This window comes from Topomyia yanbarensis, chromosome 3 (genome assembly GCF_030247195.1).
Source record: "Topomyia yanbarensis strain Yona2022 chromosome 3, ASM3024719v1, whole genome shotgun sequence".
In the NCBI taxonomy this organism is placed as follows: domain Eukaryota; kingdom Metazoa; phylum Arthropoda; class Insecta; order Diptera; family Culicidae; genus Topomyia; species Topomyia yanbarensis.
Window position 1 is genome coordinate 174,640,460 of NC_080672.1, and position 15,016 is coordinate 174,655,475.

At 37.0% G+C, this 15,016-nt stretch overlaps 1 protein-coding gene across 3 annotated transcripts; it reads left to right on the top strand.

Annotated features, from left to right (window-relative positions):
* Positions 1–9,512: 9,512 nt before the first annotated feature.
* LOC131692331 (alpha-tocopherol transfer protein-like) lies at positions 9,513–11,198 on the top strand. 3 transcript variants are annotated; one of them, XM_058979313.1, is made up of 6 exons: positions 9,513–9,691; positions 9,753–9,909; positions 10,368–10,475; positions 10,553–10,629; positions 10,699–10,911; positions 10,974–11,198. In XM_058979313.1, exons 1-6 carry the CDS (start codon positions 9,568–9,570, stop codon positions 11,096–11,098), a joined length of 804 nt encoding a protein of 267 aa, XP_058835296.1. In that variant the 5' UTR covers positions 9,513–9,567; the 3' UTR covers positions 11,099–11,198. The 3 variants fall into 3 exon arrangements, with proteins under 3 accessions (XP_058835296.1, XP_058835294.1, XP_058835295.1); XM_058979311.1 differs by having other exon boundaries at positions 10,553–10,911; XM_058979312.1 differs by having other exon boundaries at positions 9,765–9,909; positions 10,553–10,911.
* Positions 11,199–15,016: the final 3,818 nt, after the last annotated feature.

Consider the following 15,016-nt stretch of genomic DNA (forward strand, 5'->3'; position numbering starts at 1 on the left):
ACACGATAAATTTACAGCTAATAAGAAAAGCTCAAAGTAGTGGTTTGCATCATGCTTTGCCAAAACAAAACAACAAACGGTCAATGTGAGTCAATATTGGTGATTGATACTTCGACGAGTTACAAAAAGATTGAAAGATTTTATACTTGTCTAATTTAAACTCAGCAGATAGGTTCAAAGTGATTCTATAAAAACCTATTCCAGGTCAGTAAAAATTTTCGAGTGAGAACCTTACCAAAGTGGTAACCCTATTACCCTGTAAAAAAAGATTTTCAATTGGATGAATACCACAATTTTACAATAAGAAACCTGTTCCAGGGCACTCTCAGTAAGCATCTCAATTCTTGACATACTGACACAATATATAAAGACAAATACCCGACGGGAATGTTTGGATAACAAGTTAAAATTTTTCCCGCATAATTCAACCCCAACAATCATCCAATTTACCCTGGGGGTGAATTCACCCCCGATTGAAAACCACTGAACTAGAACGAAACGACGTTGCGTTTTGATTTTTATCTCACATGATAAATTCAAATACATACTATATGTGACGCGTATCATATACTTAACCATACCAACCATATAGAGTTTGCGAGGACAGTACGGATTTTGTGATACGTGTCCGAACAAAGTCTCAGTACGAATTCATTCATTATTTGTTCGTAATTTCCGAGTTCTACTAAAGGAAGAGTACCCCTAAATTACACAATTACATACAAATGAATAATGAAATGAAAACGTTGATAACAAGTATCCCCGGATTCGCAAACGCAATTACACTGGAATTGTGATGCGTTTATTTTATTCCATTGCTGTATAAGCCCAAAGCTACAGCAAAGAAGCAAGTAAAATACTCAAGAAATGAGATGTAGAAATCGCCACGCATGCCAACAACGAAACAACCCTGTATCAATCCGACAGCAGGAACTGCCATTGCAGAAGACACATAAAGCGTACCACCCGTTAGCAAAGAAGCTAATTTGACGAGAGCGAATAGTAGCGATCAGACTAGAAGGAAGCCAACTTTAGTTAGGAGTACACCTAGAAAAAATCATGTAAATTTACGTCTCCTGACCATGACATATACGAGCATCAAAAATGACATAGTTTTACGTTTGATTTTAATTTTACATGTCGTTGAATTTTGCGAGACTCGTAATTTTACTCTACATACGGCGTTTGTTTAATATGTTGAAGGATGTAATTTTATGGCACTGCGTATGGAAAGTACATCTTTCATGTAAAACTAAACAGAACACTGTTATATTCCGTCGCTTTGTCAATTACGGCTTGTTAGATTGTGGCTAGTTTAGAATTACGTCAACGATAAAATTCAGACCTTTTTGGTGTGTAAGTACAGGAAAAGTCAGTGCCGCCAGAAATTGACGAAAATGCTTTAATATAATGTAAATTTGATAAAATATTGAAAGTTCAGAAACAAAAACAGTTCAGCGGTTACCATTCCATTCTAAAAATAAGAAAAAAAAAAAAGAATACCTTTCTTCATAGAATTTTAAAATGGAATATATCTTACGGTCAACATCACAAAACTTCGAAACCATCAACTTCGATGGTTGGTCATCAAATGGTGAATACTTCCCAGTGTTAACAAACTTCTATCTCATGATTCCCTGTGCGTCTATTGATGACATTTAATCTGTAGCCCGGCATCGACTGGGTACTACCGTCGTGTGCAGTAGAAGCAAAATGAGAAGGTGGGAGTGAGCATGTGCGCTATGACCCTACCGTAGACAGAACTGAATACGTGAGCTGGCAAAGAAACCCCGCGTGGCTGTCCGAGGAGACAGGAGGTCGTGTCAAACCCAACAAGCTACCCGGAAAACACCACGTTACGGAGAATCAGGAGGACAAGGCGGATCGGAATAATCCATCAAAACCCACGTAACAAAAACAGAACTACGATTGTAAACTTGACATATCGAACTGTAAGTCTTTTTACTTCCCTGGGTTCGAACGAATCCTACACAATGAGGTGAAAACTCACAACTTCAGGGACGTATCATGGTAGAAACTTTGTTTGGTAGGGCAGAATGTGTGGAAAAGCGGGCATCGCGCGGTTACATTCTATTAGAGCGACGGCACAACAAACAAGTTGGGAATCAGCTTTGTAGTGCTGGGCAAGATGCACCAACGCGTAATCAAGTACCAACAAACGATCAGAGAAAGAATGTGTGTAGATCGAAGGCCATTTATACAACTATAGCATCGTTAACGTGCACTGCCCCCACGAAGCGTGACCCGATAATGAGAAAGATGCATTTTACGCGCATTTGGAGCCCGCGGCAGAATGTGAAGCTCCTCATCAGCGACATGAACCCCGCCTCTGAGATCACCTGTTTAACAAACTGAGAACCAATTCGACCACGTTCTAATGATCGGAAAAATTTTCTCCAGCATCACAAATGTGCGCACCATTCACAGTGTGAATATAGATTCGAAATCGCCTACAAGAAGATCGGGATACCGAGGCGATGGAGCATCTGTACAGAGTTATGAAAATTCTACGAGTAGGTAAATCGCTCAAATCAGGGCTATGTGCCACAGGCTGACATATAAAGAGATACTAACCTTTTCACGACCGAGTGTGAACTGATCGATAAGTGTATTATGACGAACATCGAAATAGCAGTAGACGACGAGAGTATCTCAAGAATCAGTCTGGGGACATACGCAGCCGATGACAGATTCCCAGCGCAAGAACTACCGAAGATTCATGAGGTGATCAGCGGGTTGAGGACTGATAAAGCCGCTGGTAATGATCAACTGCCATGTGAGCTGCTGAAACACGGAAGAGAGGCGTTGTGTAGAGCATTCCACTGGGTGGTTTTAAAGATCTTGGAGAAACAGATTTTACGGGAAGATTGAATGGAGGAAGTAATATATCCCATCTTTAAAAAGGGTGTTAAGCGGGATTACTGCAAATAGTTATCGAGCAATCATATTGCTGAAGGTGTTCTCCCAAATTCCTTGTCGCCGCCAATCACCGTTAGCAAGCGATTTCGTTGAGAAAACTGGCATATAATGCCCAAATACGGATTTCCGGACCAGCGAAAATAAATCGAGTGATATGTAATGAGTATTAGAAATACTTTCGAGTCCTTTTGAAACTCGGAAAGAGCTACGGTAAGGTGTGATAATAAGAGCTAGGATTGACACGGTTTTCCGGAAGTATGCTCAGCTTTTTAGCTTCGCCGGTAACGTCAATATTGTGGCACACAATCTTGAGACGATGGTGGGAACGTACATCCGACTGACGGTGCAACCGATGGCGATGATATCGAGTTGGTTGATACCCACTCGATTAGGGTGGATTGTTGGCGAGTTACAGCGGGTTGCCTAGAAAAATGTTTCCTACCGCTCGTCGGCATGTTTTAACCCGCTTAGCCGCCATTTCGTTTACTGGGTGAGCTCGTGTATTTGAGCTCACTAATGACCGCCAATAATGAAACCAACAGAGAAATTTAGAAACGTATTCTAGCAGGTGAACATTGTTACTTTGGGCGTCGAAAAACCCTTCGATCGACGAATGTACGACACCGGATGAAGTTAATCTTCTACAAATCGCTCATTAGACCTGGAGCATGCTGGTGGGAGATCAACGCATGCTTAGTGATTTTGAACGTTGCATTAAGAACGATAAGTTTCTAGAACAATTTTACTGAGTTGTTCACCATTCTGAAAAAAATGCAGCCGCCTGAACTTCGCTGAGTGAACAATGGGTGGTTCTCCAAGCTACTTTTGCAATTCGTTGCTCATACGCCGTCTCCGCATTCCGTTTTTCATCTGCATCTTATCGTAGTACTTCCAAAATTATTATTTGAATATTAAAAATAAAAGATTTGACCAGTTCACACACCAATTTTTTTCGACTCAATTTTGGTTTGGGGGGGGGGGGTTAACCCCCGAAATCCCCCTGGCTACGCCACTGGCAACCAATGAGAAAAGAAAATTTCTGAAAGAACAGTGCGAGCTTGGAGAAGTGCAGATGACGATACAAATAAGAAAGGGACCTTTCGGCACGCAGACTTCCAGTCGAAGCAGCAAACAAGGCACTAAAACCGGGAAGATTAATTTGTTGGTCGGTATGTCCACTGAGTGTCTCTCATCGACCGGAAGTGTGTTTAAAGTCTCAAGAGTTCAACCACCTGGCTAGAAACTGCAGTGGACCTGACAGTCGCAAATTATGTAGAAGGCGAGGGAAAGAATGTTACAAGGCAAATGACTACCGAGCGGCACCGAGATGTCTAATCTGTGCAAACGAAGAAAGTAACAACCATGTTACAGTAGGCCCATGCGACTGCAATGAATTCACAGTGGAGGCAATCAACCTAAACCACTACGACACAGCACAACACTTGCTGCGGCAAACTGTAGCTGATTTTAGGTGCTATGTATCTATCATCTCGGAGCCATACCGTATCCCGACCAGCTATTGAAGCTGGATATCAGATAACGCAAAATCAACGGCAAGACGACGGGAAGATAGCCATTTCAGGAAGCGGTTCATCACGCAGATGAAGGCTGTGTTATCGCAACAATCAATGGAGTCTCCCTCTGCAGCTGCTATGCACCTCCGCGGTGTACGATCAATTGATTCTTAGAAATGCTTGATGAACTGACAGAAGAGTCGGTGATTTCAACGCTTGGGCGGTAAAATGGTGCAGCCGTTTCACCTACTCAAGAAAGAAAAGTCTTCTAGAGGCATTTGCAAAGCTGAATGTAGATGGTGCCAACGATGACACAACCTACCACTATGAAAGTCGAGAATTAGTTATTAACGTTACCTTCTGCAACCCCGGGTTGGCAGGAAGTTTGATTTAGAGAGTGTACGAGGAGTACACAACAATGTTGCTGAAAGAGCAGCTTTTACATCGGCTTGGATCATGCCCAACAATTCGACGAGCGAAGTGAAATGATGACGTCAACATGGACAATATTATCTACAGAATGTGAGCGGATGAAGAAAAATCGAACGCGTTGAACAGAACAGTCACTCACATAATTTTTTTTCTTCTAGTTTATTTGACATGGCTCTTTGCGTTAGCATAACTGAGCTGTGGGTCTTTTATGATTTTTACAACATGTAAAAATTAAAATTAACTTTCAACTGCCAATCGGGTCTTGTTGACGCAGTTTGCTGCTGCGTGTTGAGATATTCTTCCTTGGCAGTAAAACATTAGATGCGTTATCTGGCGCATCTTGGGGTTCATACGATCCGTTCTCTCATGCGTTTTCCTACAAGTCCATGTCGTCGTCCGTACGGTATTCATGTTGATCACGGTCGGATGTACTTGTTTATTTACTATACTTACGGGTCGCAGTTGAAATCCTTCTTCATCGGCATTTATTTCATTATTGGTGTTTCTCGACTCGAATCACAAGACATCGTTATCAGCAAACCGTGCTTATTAGGATTAATACATAACGGAAATGTTCAAGAAAACCAGTAATTGTGGCATCCCTGTCATTAGGCGAAAGCAACACAAAAAGAATGATAAGAAATGTTTCATTTATTGTACGAAAGCTGGGTCACGGTGTGTCAAAAACTATTATTAACAAAAAATGACCATAAATTTGGCATACGGCATTCGAAAGATACAGTATCCAAGCATCTTCTCAGTGAATTTCAAAATGATCCATCGAGAGATTCGAGAGAAATGGAGGAATTCCACGGGGAAGTGGCCGACCATAAAAATCCACCATCTCCGATTTTAACAAAAATTTGCAGCTATGTTTGGTTTATGAGTCTCCATGACTTCCACAGGTTATTAGACCATTTTGACTCAAGAGCTTTTTTTTAAAAGGGCGTATGTGTTTTTGCATGCACAATGAACAAACAATAATAATACGAAAACCATAATTTGTTCAGCAACACTATTCGAGAATGAGTTGCAGGGTATTCATTAATCTTTGTAAAAAAAATATACACTGAAAAAAAATTGTGCCGATTTTCAAAAAAATTATAATTTATATTAAAAATTGGAATTAAAAAAAACTCATTTTTTTAAATTTTTATTTTTTGCCAGCGAAACCCTAAATAAAAAAGAAATATTTTAAGTCTAATTTTATGATGGAGAAGTTATCAATAAGTTTTTCTAACAACAAATTTGTACATGTTTTTCAATTCTATACTATGTTACAGACAAAAATATATTTTTTTATAGAATGTGATACCCAATGTCATTTCGAATCAAAATGCTCTTTACAAAAATCTTCGAAAATGTAGTCGTTTTCAAGATATTTTAAATTTTGTTTAGACAAAAAGTAATAATTCGTTAAATGACGCCCTTTTCATAAGTTATTCGCGTTTCTCCATCAACAATCGTACGATTTTCATAATAGTCATAATTCTACAACTTACCTTTTGACACCAAGATGATAAGAGGATAATGTTGCAAGTTATAGGTCCGATTTATAAAATCACTATCGGTCATTTTTTATACTAAAATTTATTTCTTCCTATTATATACAATTCCTATCTTCTATATACACCTTAACACTTTGTTCGTTTATATATGCTAAAAATACTTGGTGTTTCGTCATTCGAAAACAGTTTCGCGGCAATTTTATTTTCTGAAATAGGAACAACAGAGTGATATTTCTGTGTACCTGGAATCATTTTTGCCTTCTGATACAGGCTACTCCATTCAGCTGCTCCCTGTTCGTATTCTTCTTGTGATACATAACAAAACGAAATTTTTGTTAATTGTTCATTACTTTGCTGGTTAGCCCATTTATATAACTCTTCTGAACTTGTGATTGGATGTTCGTGTGCTATTGCTAAGCTCGCATTTCTTGCCATTCGTTTCAATGTCCCGCCAATTGCGTCACAGGGTCCTTTTCCATGAGAAGTTGCAAAAAAGTGCCACTCCGCATCAATGTTATAATTAGTTTTATATTTACAAAGACTAGCAAAAAAAATTCTATTTTTGTATTGAGAAGCAGCTCCATCAGACATAAATATATCCTTCTTTAATTGCATTTTTGGTTTTAGAAAAGTTAGTAACTTTGAAATGAATACCTGCATCGCGATTGTATCATGTTTTAGAACTTCGGATATTATTACAAAACTTAATTTTTTATTATTCCAGAGTCCATATAATAAATAACAAACGGATGAATTGTAGAAAAATCACAAATTACTAAAACTTCTCCTATTTTTAAAGACGATTTTGATTCATTTAAAAAAAATAGACAGTTGATTTTTTATATAATCATGAGTTATCAATTTTTCCAACTTCTCACCAAAATAGGTTACAAACTCATCAACTGGTTTGACGAGTGTTTCTAGATTACATCTATCGGTAGCAACCCATTGTTCGAAAGTTATTTCTCCAACACAACGTTCCTCCAATTCTTCCGAAAAATTGTGTTCAAACATTGAAAGATTTGGACAGCGGTCACATTCACGAAGATAACAATCTTTTGATCTTGACGATGCACTACACAACATTTTTTCGAAATACAACTTGTAATCTTTTTCGAAAGAATATTTTTGTAGACTATGGAGCATTAAAATAATATTCTCGTGAATCGTACAAACACAAATGTTATGAGAACCCGAACTTCCTAATAGCTTGCAATTCTTGGGTCTCAATGATGCAAATGAACTAAATCCAATAGTAAATTCACTAATTTCCTTAAACCTATTAAAAGCCTCTTTCAATGAATAAATTAACAGACGTTTTTGTACATGTTGACGCTTACCATCCTTTTTCACAGAAACATAGTCGTTTAGCCCAGGCATGGCTCTGCTAATCTGGTCGCTATCATAGAACTCCAACACCGTGTTTTTTGTTTGTTAATCCAAAGTATGAACCATCTTTTCGTTGTTGTTGTTCTTGTTGTGATGTTTTCCTTCTGCTAACAACCTAGCTTGCGATACAATGTGTTTGTTTGCATGAAATTCATCCATTATCTTTTGATTTGACCAAGATTTTGGTAAAATAGACAATAACCTCACTTGATCGTTTCTTGAACATCCTGAATCTGCAAATCTCTCTTTCAGTTGAGAAATTATATCATCAAGGTCAGCAACTTTCGTTTTTAATAACTCCAGCTCATCATTTTCTACATTAAACCCGAATAAATATTTTCGTATTCCATGTGAAATATTCGAATATTTGCTATTGGAATAATTGACTTGTTGAAGCTTGTTTATTGCTATTGGTGAAACGTTGATTCCCAGGACTCCTTTATTGAATATTTCAATGTTATGTATTCTGGAATAATCCTGCACATCGCTTGCCTGAGTGGATGCTGAGATGTCTCGTTTTCAGAGGATTGAAAAAACCTTTTACTTGAGTCACAGCCGATGAAAGCGACACAATTGGTGATGAATTGATGATATCATGATAATTTCATTTTAAACAAAATGATATCTGAATTATAAATTAACATATTAGAACTTATATATTGTTTAGAGTTTTGCACATGTTTTAGATACAGAGGAGTTTCGTCACGCATTCTATTGTTTAATTCCTTTTTAATCCAACAAAAACTTGATATGTTACGTTTCAGCTTTCCTATACCACAGATAGTAATTATCTGTGCCTATACCGTTTTTCTTCACTATGCAGCAAAACGCCCATTATAAATACATCCCTGTAAATGTGTGATATAATTATGGTATATGGTATAGTCCCATAGTACCAGTTTATATGTTTTTGCACAAATGAGAAATCATGCGATATACTTGGATCTAATAGTGTTTGCCTCACAGATTCATATGTTTATGGGTTGGACTATGGAAAGCTGACGATTAAAGAGATTTTTTGTATTAAAATTAAGGTTTATTGAGACTAAAACCTTCGATAACTCAACAAATGCGAAAGCTAGAAATAAATTTTCTTGGCAAAAATGGTATATTTTATATGCTGAATAAAATCTTCAAACATATCGTGATTTTAGAAAATCGCCAGAAAAAGTTCCAAAAAGGTGATTGTAAGGGTGTATCATAGAATATTTCACTAATGCCCATTAAAAGCAACAGATAAACATATAGTTTCATCAGCAAAGTTGTTCCTTATTACATGCTCTACAACATTGCTAAATAAAACAAATGTTTATATGTATAGATGAGTAAACGAAAATTCGTGACTCGTCTTTCTATGAAATATGACTCGACTGAGGTCACTACAGCCCAAAAGTCGTGGTCAAAACAACTTCGATCATGTTTTGCCTATTTGGAATCACTGTTTCATGATTTGTATGCACACTTTTCATAAACAATTTGTTGGTCCAATCTTGAATGACAAACTTACTAATTAACGCCATGTAGTTGTCATTTAATACAACCAATGTTCCAAGTCTTAGATTAAAAAACTCATCATAGACTTTAGTATCGTGATGCCATTAAAGACAAAGTCGTTATAAAGATATAGCATTTAAGTGGATGCACAAAAACGCTACTCTAGTATAGAAGGTCTCCAGGTCAAATGGTCGTTTTCCACGTCCGTAGCTCAGTTCGCTTCCTGAGTCAGTACGCGGTGTCTCTTAATAACATTAGGATCAACAGTCGCAAACTGTTTTTAATAACGTATGAAGATGGTAAATTATGCATCTGTGGCGGAGTTGTACAAACGATACTCTCAACTTCGAAAACAAGATGTCGAAGAATTGGATCAGTGGGTACGAGGTCAATCACACTTGCCTCTTGTTACTGGTAATGTTTACACAAATTATAAATTACTACCTTAATCGACAACACTTCTAATCCGAAATAGAACTTGAACTAGTTCTGTTTATTCATTCGAACTATTATAACATGGACGCAGCAAAGAAAACCGTGGAAGCTTACTTTACATTTCGAACTAGCTGCAAAGATTTTTTCGTCAAAAGGGACATCACGGTAGCTTCGTTGCAGAGGTCGAAGGATATATTGTAAGTATTACTAATCTGAACATTCAAATGGGACATCTATTAAGACCCAGTGTAGTTCACTATAGAATCGGCACACGTTTATTGTACAAACAATTCCTAAGTTGTGTATTAGAACTCTTTTTTTGCATTGGCTAATTTAAAAATAAAATAAATTAAAAATAAGATGACATATGAATTCTTTTTTTATCGTTTATTACTTTCGAAACAAAATGATTTTTCAATGGTTTACGGCAAAGTATTTTCGTATCATATTGTTGCCAAAATCGACAGTAAACTTCAAATCTTTAAAAAATAATAAAAGGTATTTTAGTTTAGTTTTTTTATAAAATGATTAAATGCGGATCAAAGATAAAGTGAGCGTGAAATAAAGTTCGAGAATGGAGCTAGTTTGAAAATATGAAATGTAAGGTTATGTTATTCGAAACATAAATATTCAATTTTGAAACATCTATTTTCAGAGCACTTTGCGCGCTTCCTGAAAGTACCTCCGACGGCTTTAGAGTTATTTTTGCTAAAGTTATCGATTGTGATGCCAGCAAGTTTTCGTTTGCTTCAATTCTCAAATTGTAAGTGTAAATATTACTGAACGTGCGGTTGACTAATTATATTAGATTCACAAGTTGTTTTTTTATGGTTAACTTAGTTCATTCATATGCACTGACATCCTGCTGTGGGAGGAGGGATGTGCCGAGGGACACGTGCTTATCATCGACATGAATGGTCTGCATTTAGGACACTTACCAAAACTCGGTATATTTACACTGAAGAATTTTATTTACTACATACAAGAAGCACTCCCGATCCGCCTGAAAGGAATTCATCTTATCAATGCAGTTCCGTTCATCGATACGATTATGGTGATGATTAGGCCGTTCTTAAAGAAGGAGCTTCTGGATATGTTTCACATTCATCAACAAGAGGAAACCGTGTATCCTTTTGTTCCTCAGCACATATTGCCGAAGGAATATGGCGGAAAAGCACCGCCAATGATGGACCTAAGACGTAATTTGATTAGGATAAACATTCAAAAAATAATCTAGCTAAAAGAATCTTATTTCTTTCAGAACAATTGTATGACAATGTAGCTGAATACCGTGATTATATAATTAAAAAAGATCGCCTACAAATGGTGGATGAATCTAAGCGAGTTACAACACGGTCATTTGCAAATATGTTTGGACTATTTTGATGCACATATTATGGCAAAATAAAAGGTTGTACGGAATCAAATTGCGTCATAGAAAAAAATATTCGACAGAGTGCACACGTTCAACCGATTGTTTTCAAATTTTCTGGGAATAAAAAAAAACATTAGTAAAGTTTTTCCACGTTCGTTTTACCGAAGACTCCATATCAAGAACACTGGCAACTCTGTCCAGAATCCGGAGACAGTAACAGCAACGCCACTTGCGGGTAAAGGTGGTACTTTCCATAGTGATGCACACACACATATACATTTTTACATAAAGCTTCCTCCCTTCTTCCAATAGAGGCGCTGTAACCTCTGTCGCTTCTCGTTTGTATGGGGGAAGGAAAGAGATATCAGTCTTCTTGATATGGAGTCTTCGGTTTTACTCAATTCCATAGTAAGGTGTCCCAAAATAACATCATGTTAAAAAGTCATCGGACTCACTTCATAAATGAAAGGGTATTAGGATATTAGGACTACTTTCTTCTTCGGAGCGAATTTGCTAAAACTCCCCTATTGGTGGCAAATTTTTATCTTTTGAAAAATGAGCCGATTTTGGGTAAAATTTCATATTCATGCTTGTCTGTTTGTCCTGAACTAGATAGATTTTTTCAGCATTTTTTTATTTTTCTGGAGATCCAAATGAGTTTGTTGAGGTAGTTTGTACAATTTTTGATTTTTAAGAGTGGCCGACCCATTAAATCTTAGAAAAAGCATTTTTTTGGTGTTTTTCATTAGTTTGTCTTAAAAACTGGGTATCTACAAAAATTTAAAAGTATAGGACTTACTTCAAATAGTTGAGCTAAACATAGGGGCGAAATTTTGTTGAAGAAAGTGTACAGTTACGGCTGTTGAGGTGTGAGTTGTTTAAGTTTTTGTTAAATAACCTTTTGATATTTTATGCTATTCATCAAAATCAATCATCAATTTAAGTATGCTTAGTCCGCATTTTGTTTTTCGGAAAATAGAAAGAAAATTATGAAAAATGGCGTTTTTCGTTTGTCTCTAGTACATCAGAATCAGTTTTTATGAGCATTTGACGATTTTTTTAAAATTATTTATTATACCTATTAATAACCACCTAGCGGAGTTGAATATCACAAAAATTTAAAACAATATGTCGAGTTAGTGGCAAATTATGGTGTATATTTGCCTCTCGTTAAGATTGAGTACTACAATTTGCCAGTAGCCTCCCGAGAAGCTGCGAAGCCTCGGATAGAGTAAATAATAGGTATCAATAGGCATAATTGAGAGAAACACAACAGTCCCCAACTAGATAAGTGGGATGTCCGCGTTCACCAAATTTTCGCATTAGGGCCATCGTTTAGAGGGCATTCGCGTCGGTGGTTTTGCGTAGGGTGACCAGACGCTCTGGTTTCCCAGGACAAAAACATTCCCTGTTTTTGATAGACTGGTGTCCTGGGACTTCGAGTGGAATCCTTGATTTGTCCTGGTTTTTCTCTTCAAAGGCAAACATAATTCTTTGCTTGATTCATTCTAATCGCAAAGTAAACAAATCGACACGGTTCTGGACGTGGGCCAAAATCTGGGCTCTATCGATGTTGATGAAACGTTTAATAGCTCAGCTTCTTCTTGGTTTAAATCGTCTTTCAATTCTGGATCAATTTTCTCCACAACTTTTAAAAAATCACATCGAAGTTTGGGTGACTCCACTTATTCCCATCGTACTAGCTTCCCTTATCAGTGGCATATTTTCTTCTTAAGATGGATTGCTAGAAATCTGCAAACATGTTTCCAGTCCGCAAATATGGAATAAAACGAGACGCATTACCTTGGCGATGATAAACATGGCTTTACATCTGGACGTTTAACAGCGACTTACCTTCTGCTACAAACATCCTACAATATCCTACATAATACAGAGCATGGAATGACAAGAACAATCAGCAACCAATCTGCCGCTTTTGATAAATCGAACCACGATATAAGAATCGCTAAAACGCAGATATTATTAATCAATACTAGTTGTTGTAATTATTTATCAACTAATATCTCATAGAAGGCAACTGATACTGTTGATGTTTCTGCTGTACTTCAATGATGTTATTGTAGTCCTGAAGACTTCAGGACTAAAATAACATCATCTTAACTGCTGCATCCAGTTTTCGTGATTGGTATAGAAAGAAGTAGTGTTCAGTGAGTACTCTAAATAAAGACCCGGTTGGTTTCAGCTATCTGCAGAAATTGAACTCGAATTTTATTCTCTACCAAAAATCAGGAAAAAATCTGCCAGGCATGTTCGAGCAGGAAGTATCCCTAATTTTTCTTTGCATCAACGGGAAGGCGGGGTCTTCTTACGACTGTCCTGATTTTTTACATATCATATATTACATGGTCACCCTAGTTTTGCGGAAATATAGGTGGAAAATTTTAAGAAACAAAAACATAGCAATTTGTTGTACATACTTCAAACTTTTAAAAGCGCGTCAATTATCAAGATTTCTTTTCCCTGTTGGATATGGATAAATTACGCAAAGCTTTTCGGAGAGGGAGGGTGGGGGTCAGTAGCAAAATGTGACATGTTGTGACATATGGAGGAGGGAGAGTAATACTACGTTCACACTACGAGGTAAAACGTGTTTTAACGCTATCTTGATGACATTTTTCTTGTTGCTAATTATTATAACGTGTTTATAAGGCAGTGGCAACTATATTGCCACCTTTTCGTTTCGTTCATAATGCAGGAATATGAGAAGTGTTCCAATCTTATGAAATCTACTTGTTAGGAGCCTGGTAACTCTTCTTATTACTTTTTATTGAGATACAGTAAAAAGTGTCAGATTGGTGAAGAATTTTTTGAAAAAAAACGCGGCGATTTCCTTTTGGACAATAAAATTAGATCGATTTAAAAAAAATACTCTAAACCCCATCAGTTGGTGATGCAAATTTGTAAAAACAACTAGTTTCAATCTGAAAATTTGATTTATGAGTGTTAAAAATTGCAAAGAAAAAAAAGATGAATAAATGAACGTCCGTAATCGGTGGTCTTATTTTTCAACTTATCCTCAGAATTCAGAGGTTTTTTTTTTTTTTTTTTTTTTTCAATTCGTTTATTTGATAAGGCAGGTTTGCGTTAGCTTAAAGGTGCCAATTTTGTTTTGTTTTACATTTTAAATTACTTAAAACTAGGGGCTTACATATTGATTTTTGAAATTAAACTAAGGCTAATTTATAGCTATACATATACACAAGGGGGTAGTATAATTTTCGTAAGATTAGAGGGGTCATTTAGTTTTTATGGCAATATGGTTTGACATTTTTAGCAATGAGATTATTGGAGCAAATAATGTTTAACAAAGGGGGAAAATTTTTACGACTATCTTAAAAGTAGAAATAATTAGAGGGCGTGATTAAATTTTGTAAAGATTCGGAGACATTAATTAGAGTTATTTTATGTGGTAGTAGAGTTGGGCATTTTCAACGAGATCATATAATATAATAGTTAAAACTAGAAAAGGCAAGAAGAGCTAAATGCTTCATGAAGATATTTGGGGGGGGGGGGGGAAGGGGTGTTACTTCTGTGTATAAGAGTCAGGGGAAGTAGGGTGGACAAACATGGCAGGGGGAGAACATTATTTCAGTTTCAGACTTCGGGATATCAACGGATGGATTACAGAATCAGGGTGGTCTTCATCAGGAAGAATCATGTACTGGGACGCCGGGTGGTCGTTCTCGAGATGGCAGGGGTTTCTCCAGACGATTTCGTAGTGCGGCTCAGATGTTGATCGGCTACATTTCGAGTTGTGCGTGTGATGTTCGTGCTTTAGGTCCCGTGTTTGTTGGCTCATTCGACAGGGATGTTTTGTGTCGCCTTGGAGTCGCATCAAACCATCGTGGGTGTATGGTACAGGTGGAAGAGAGCGCTTCTGAGAATGATAAGGAAAAAGGGGCAGTTAA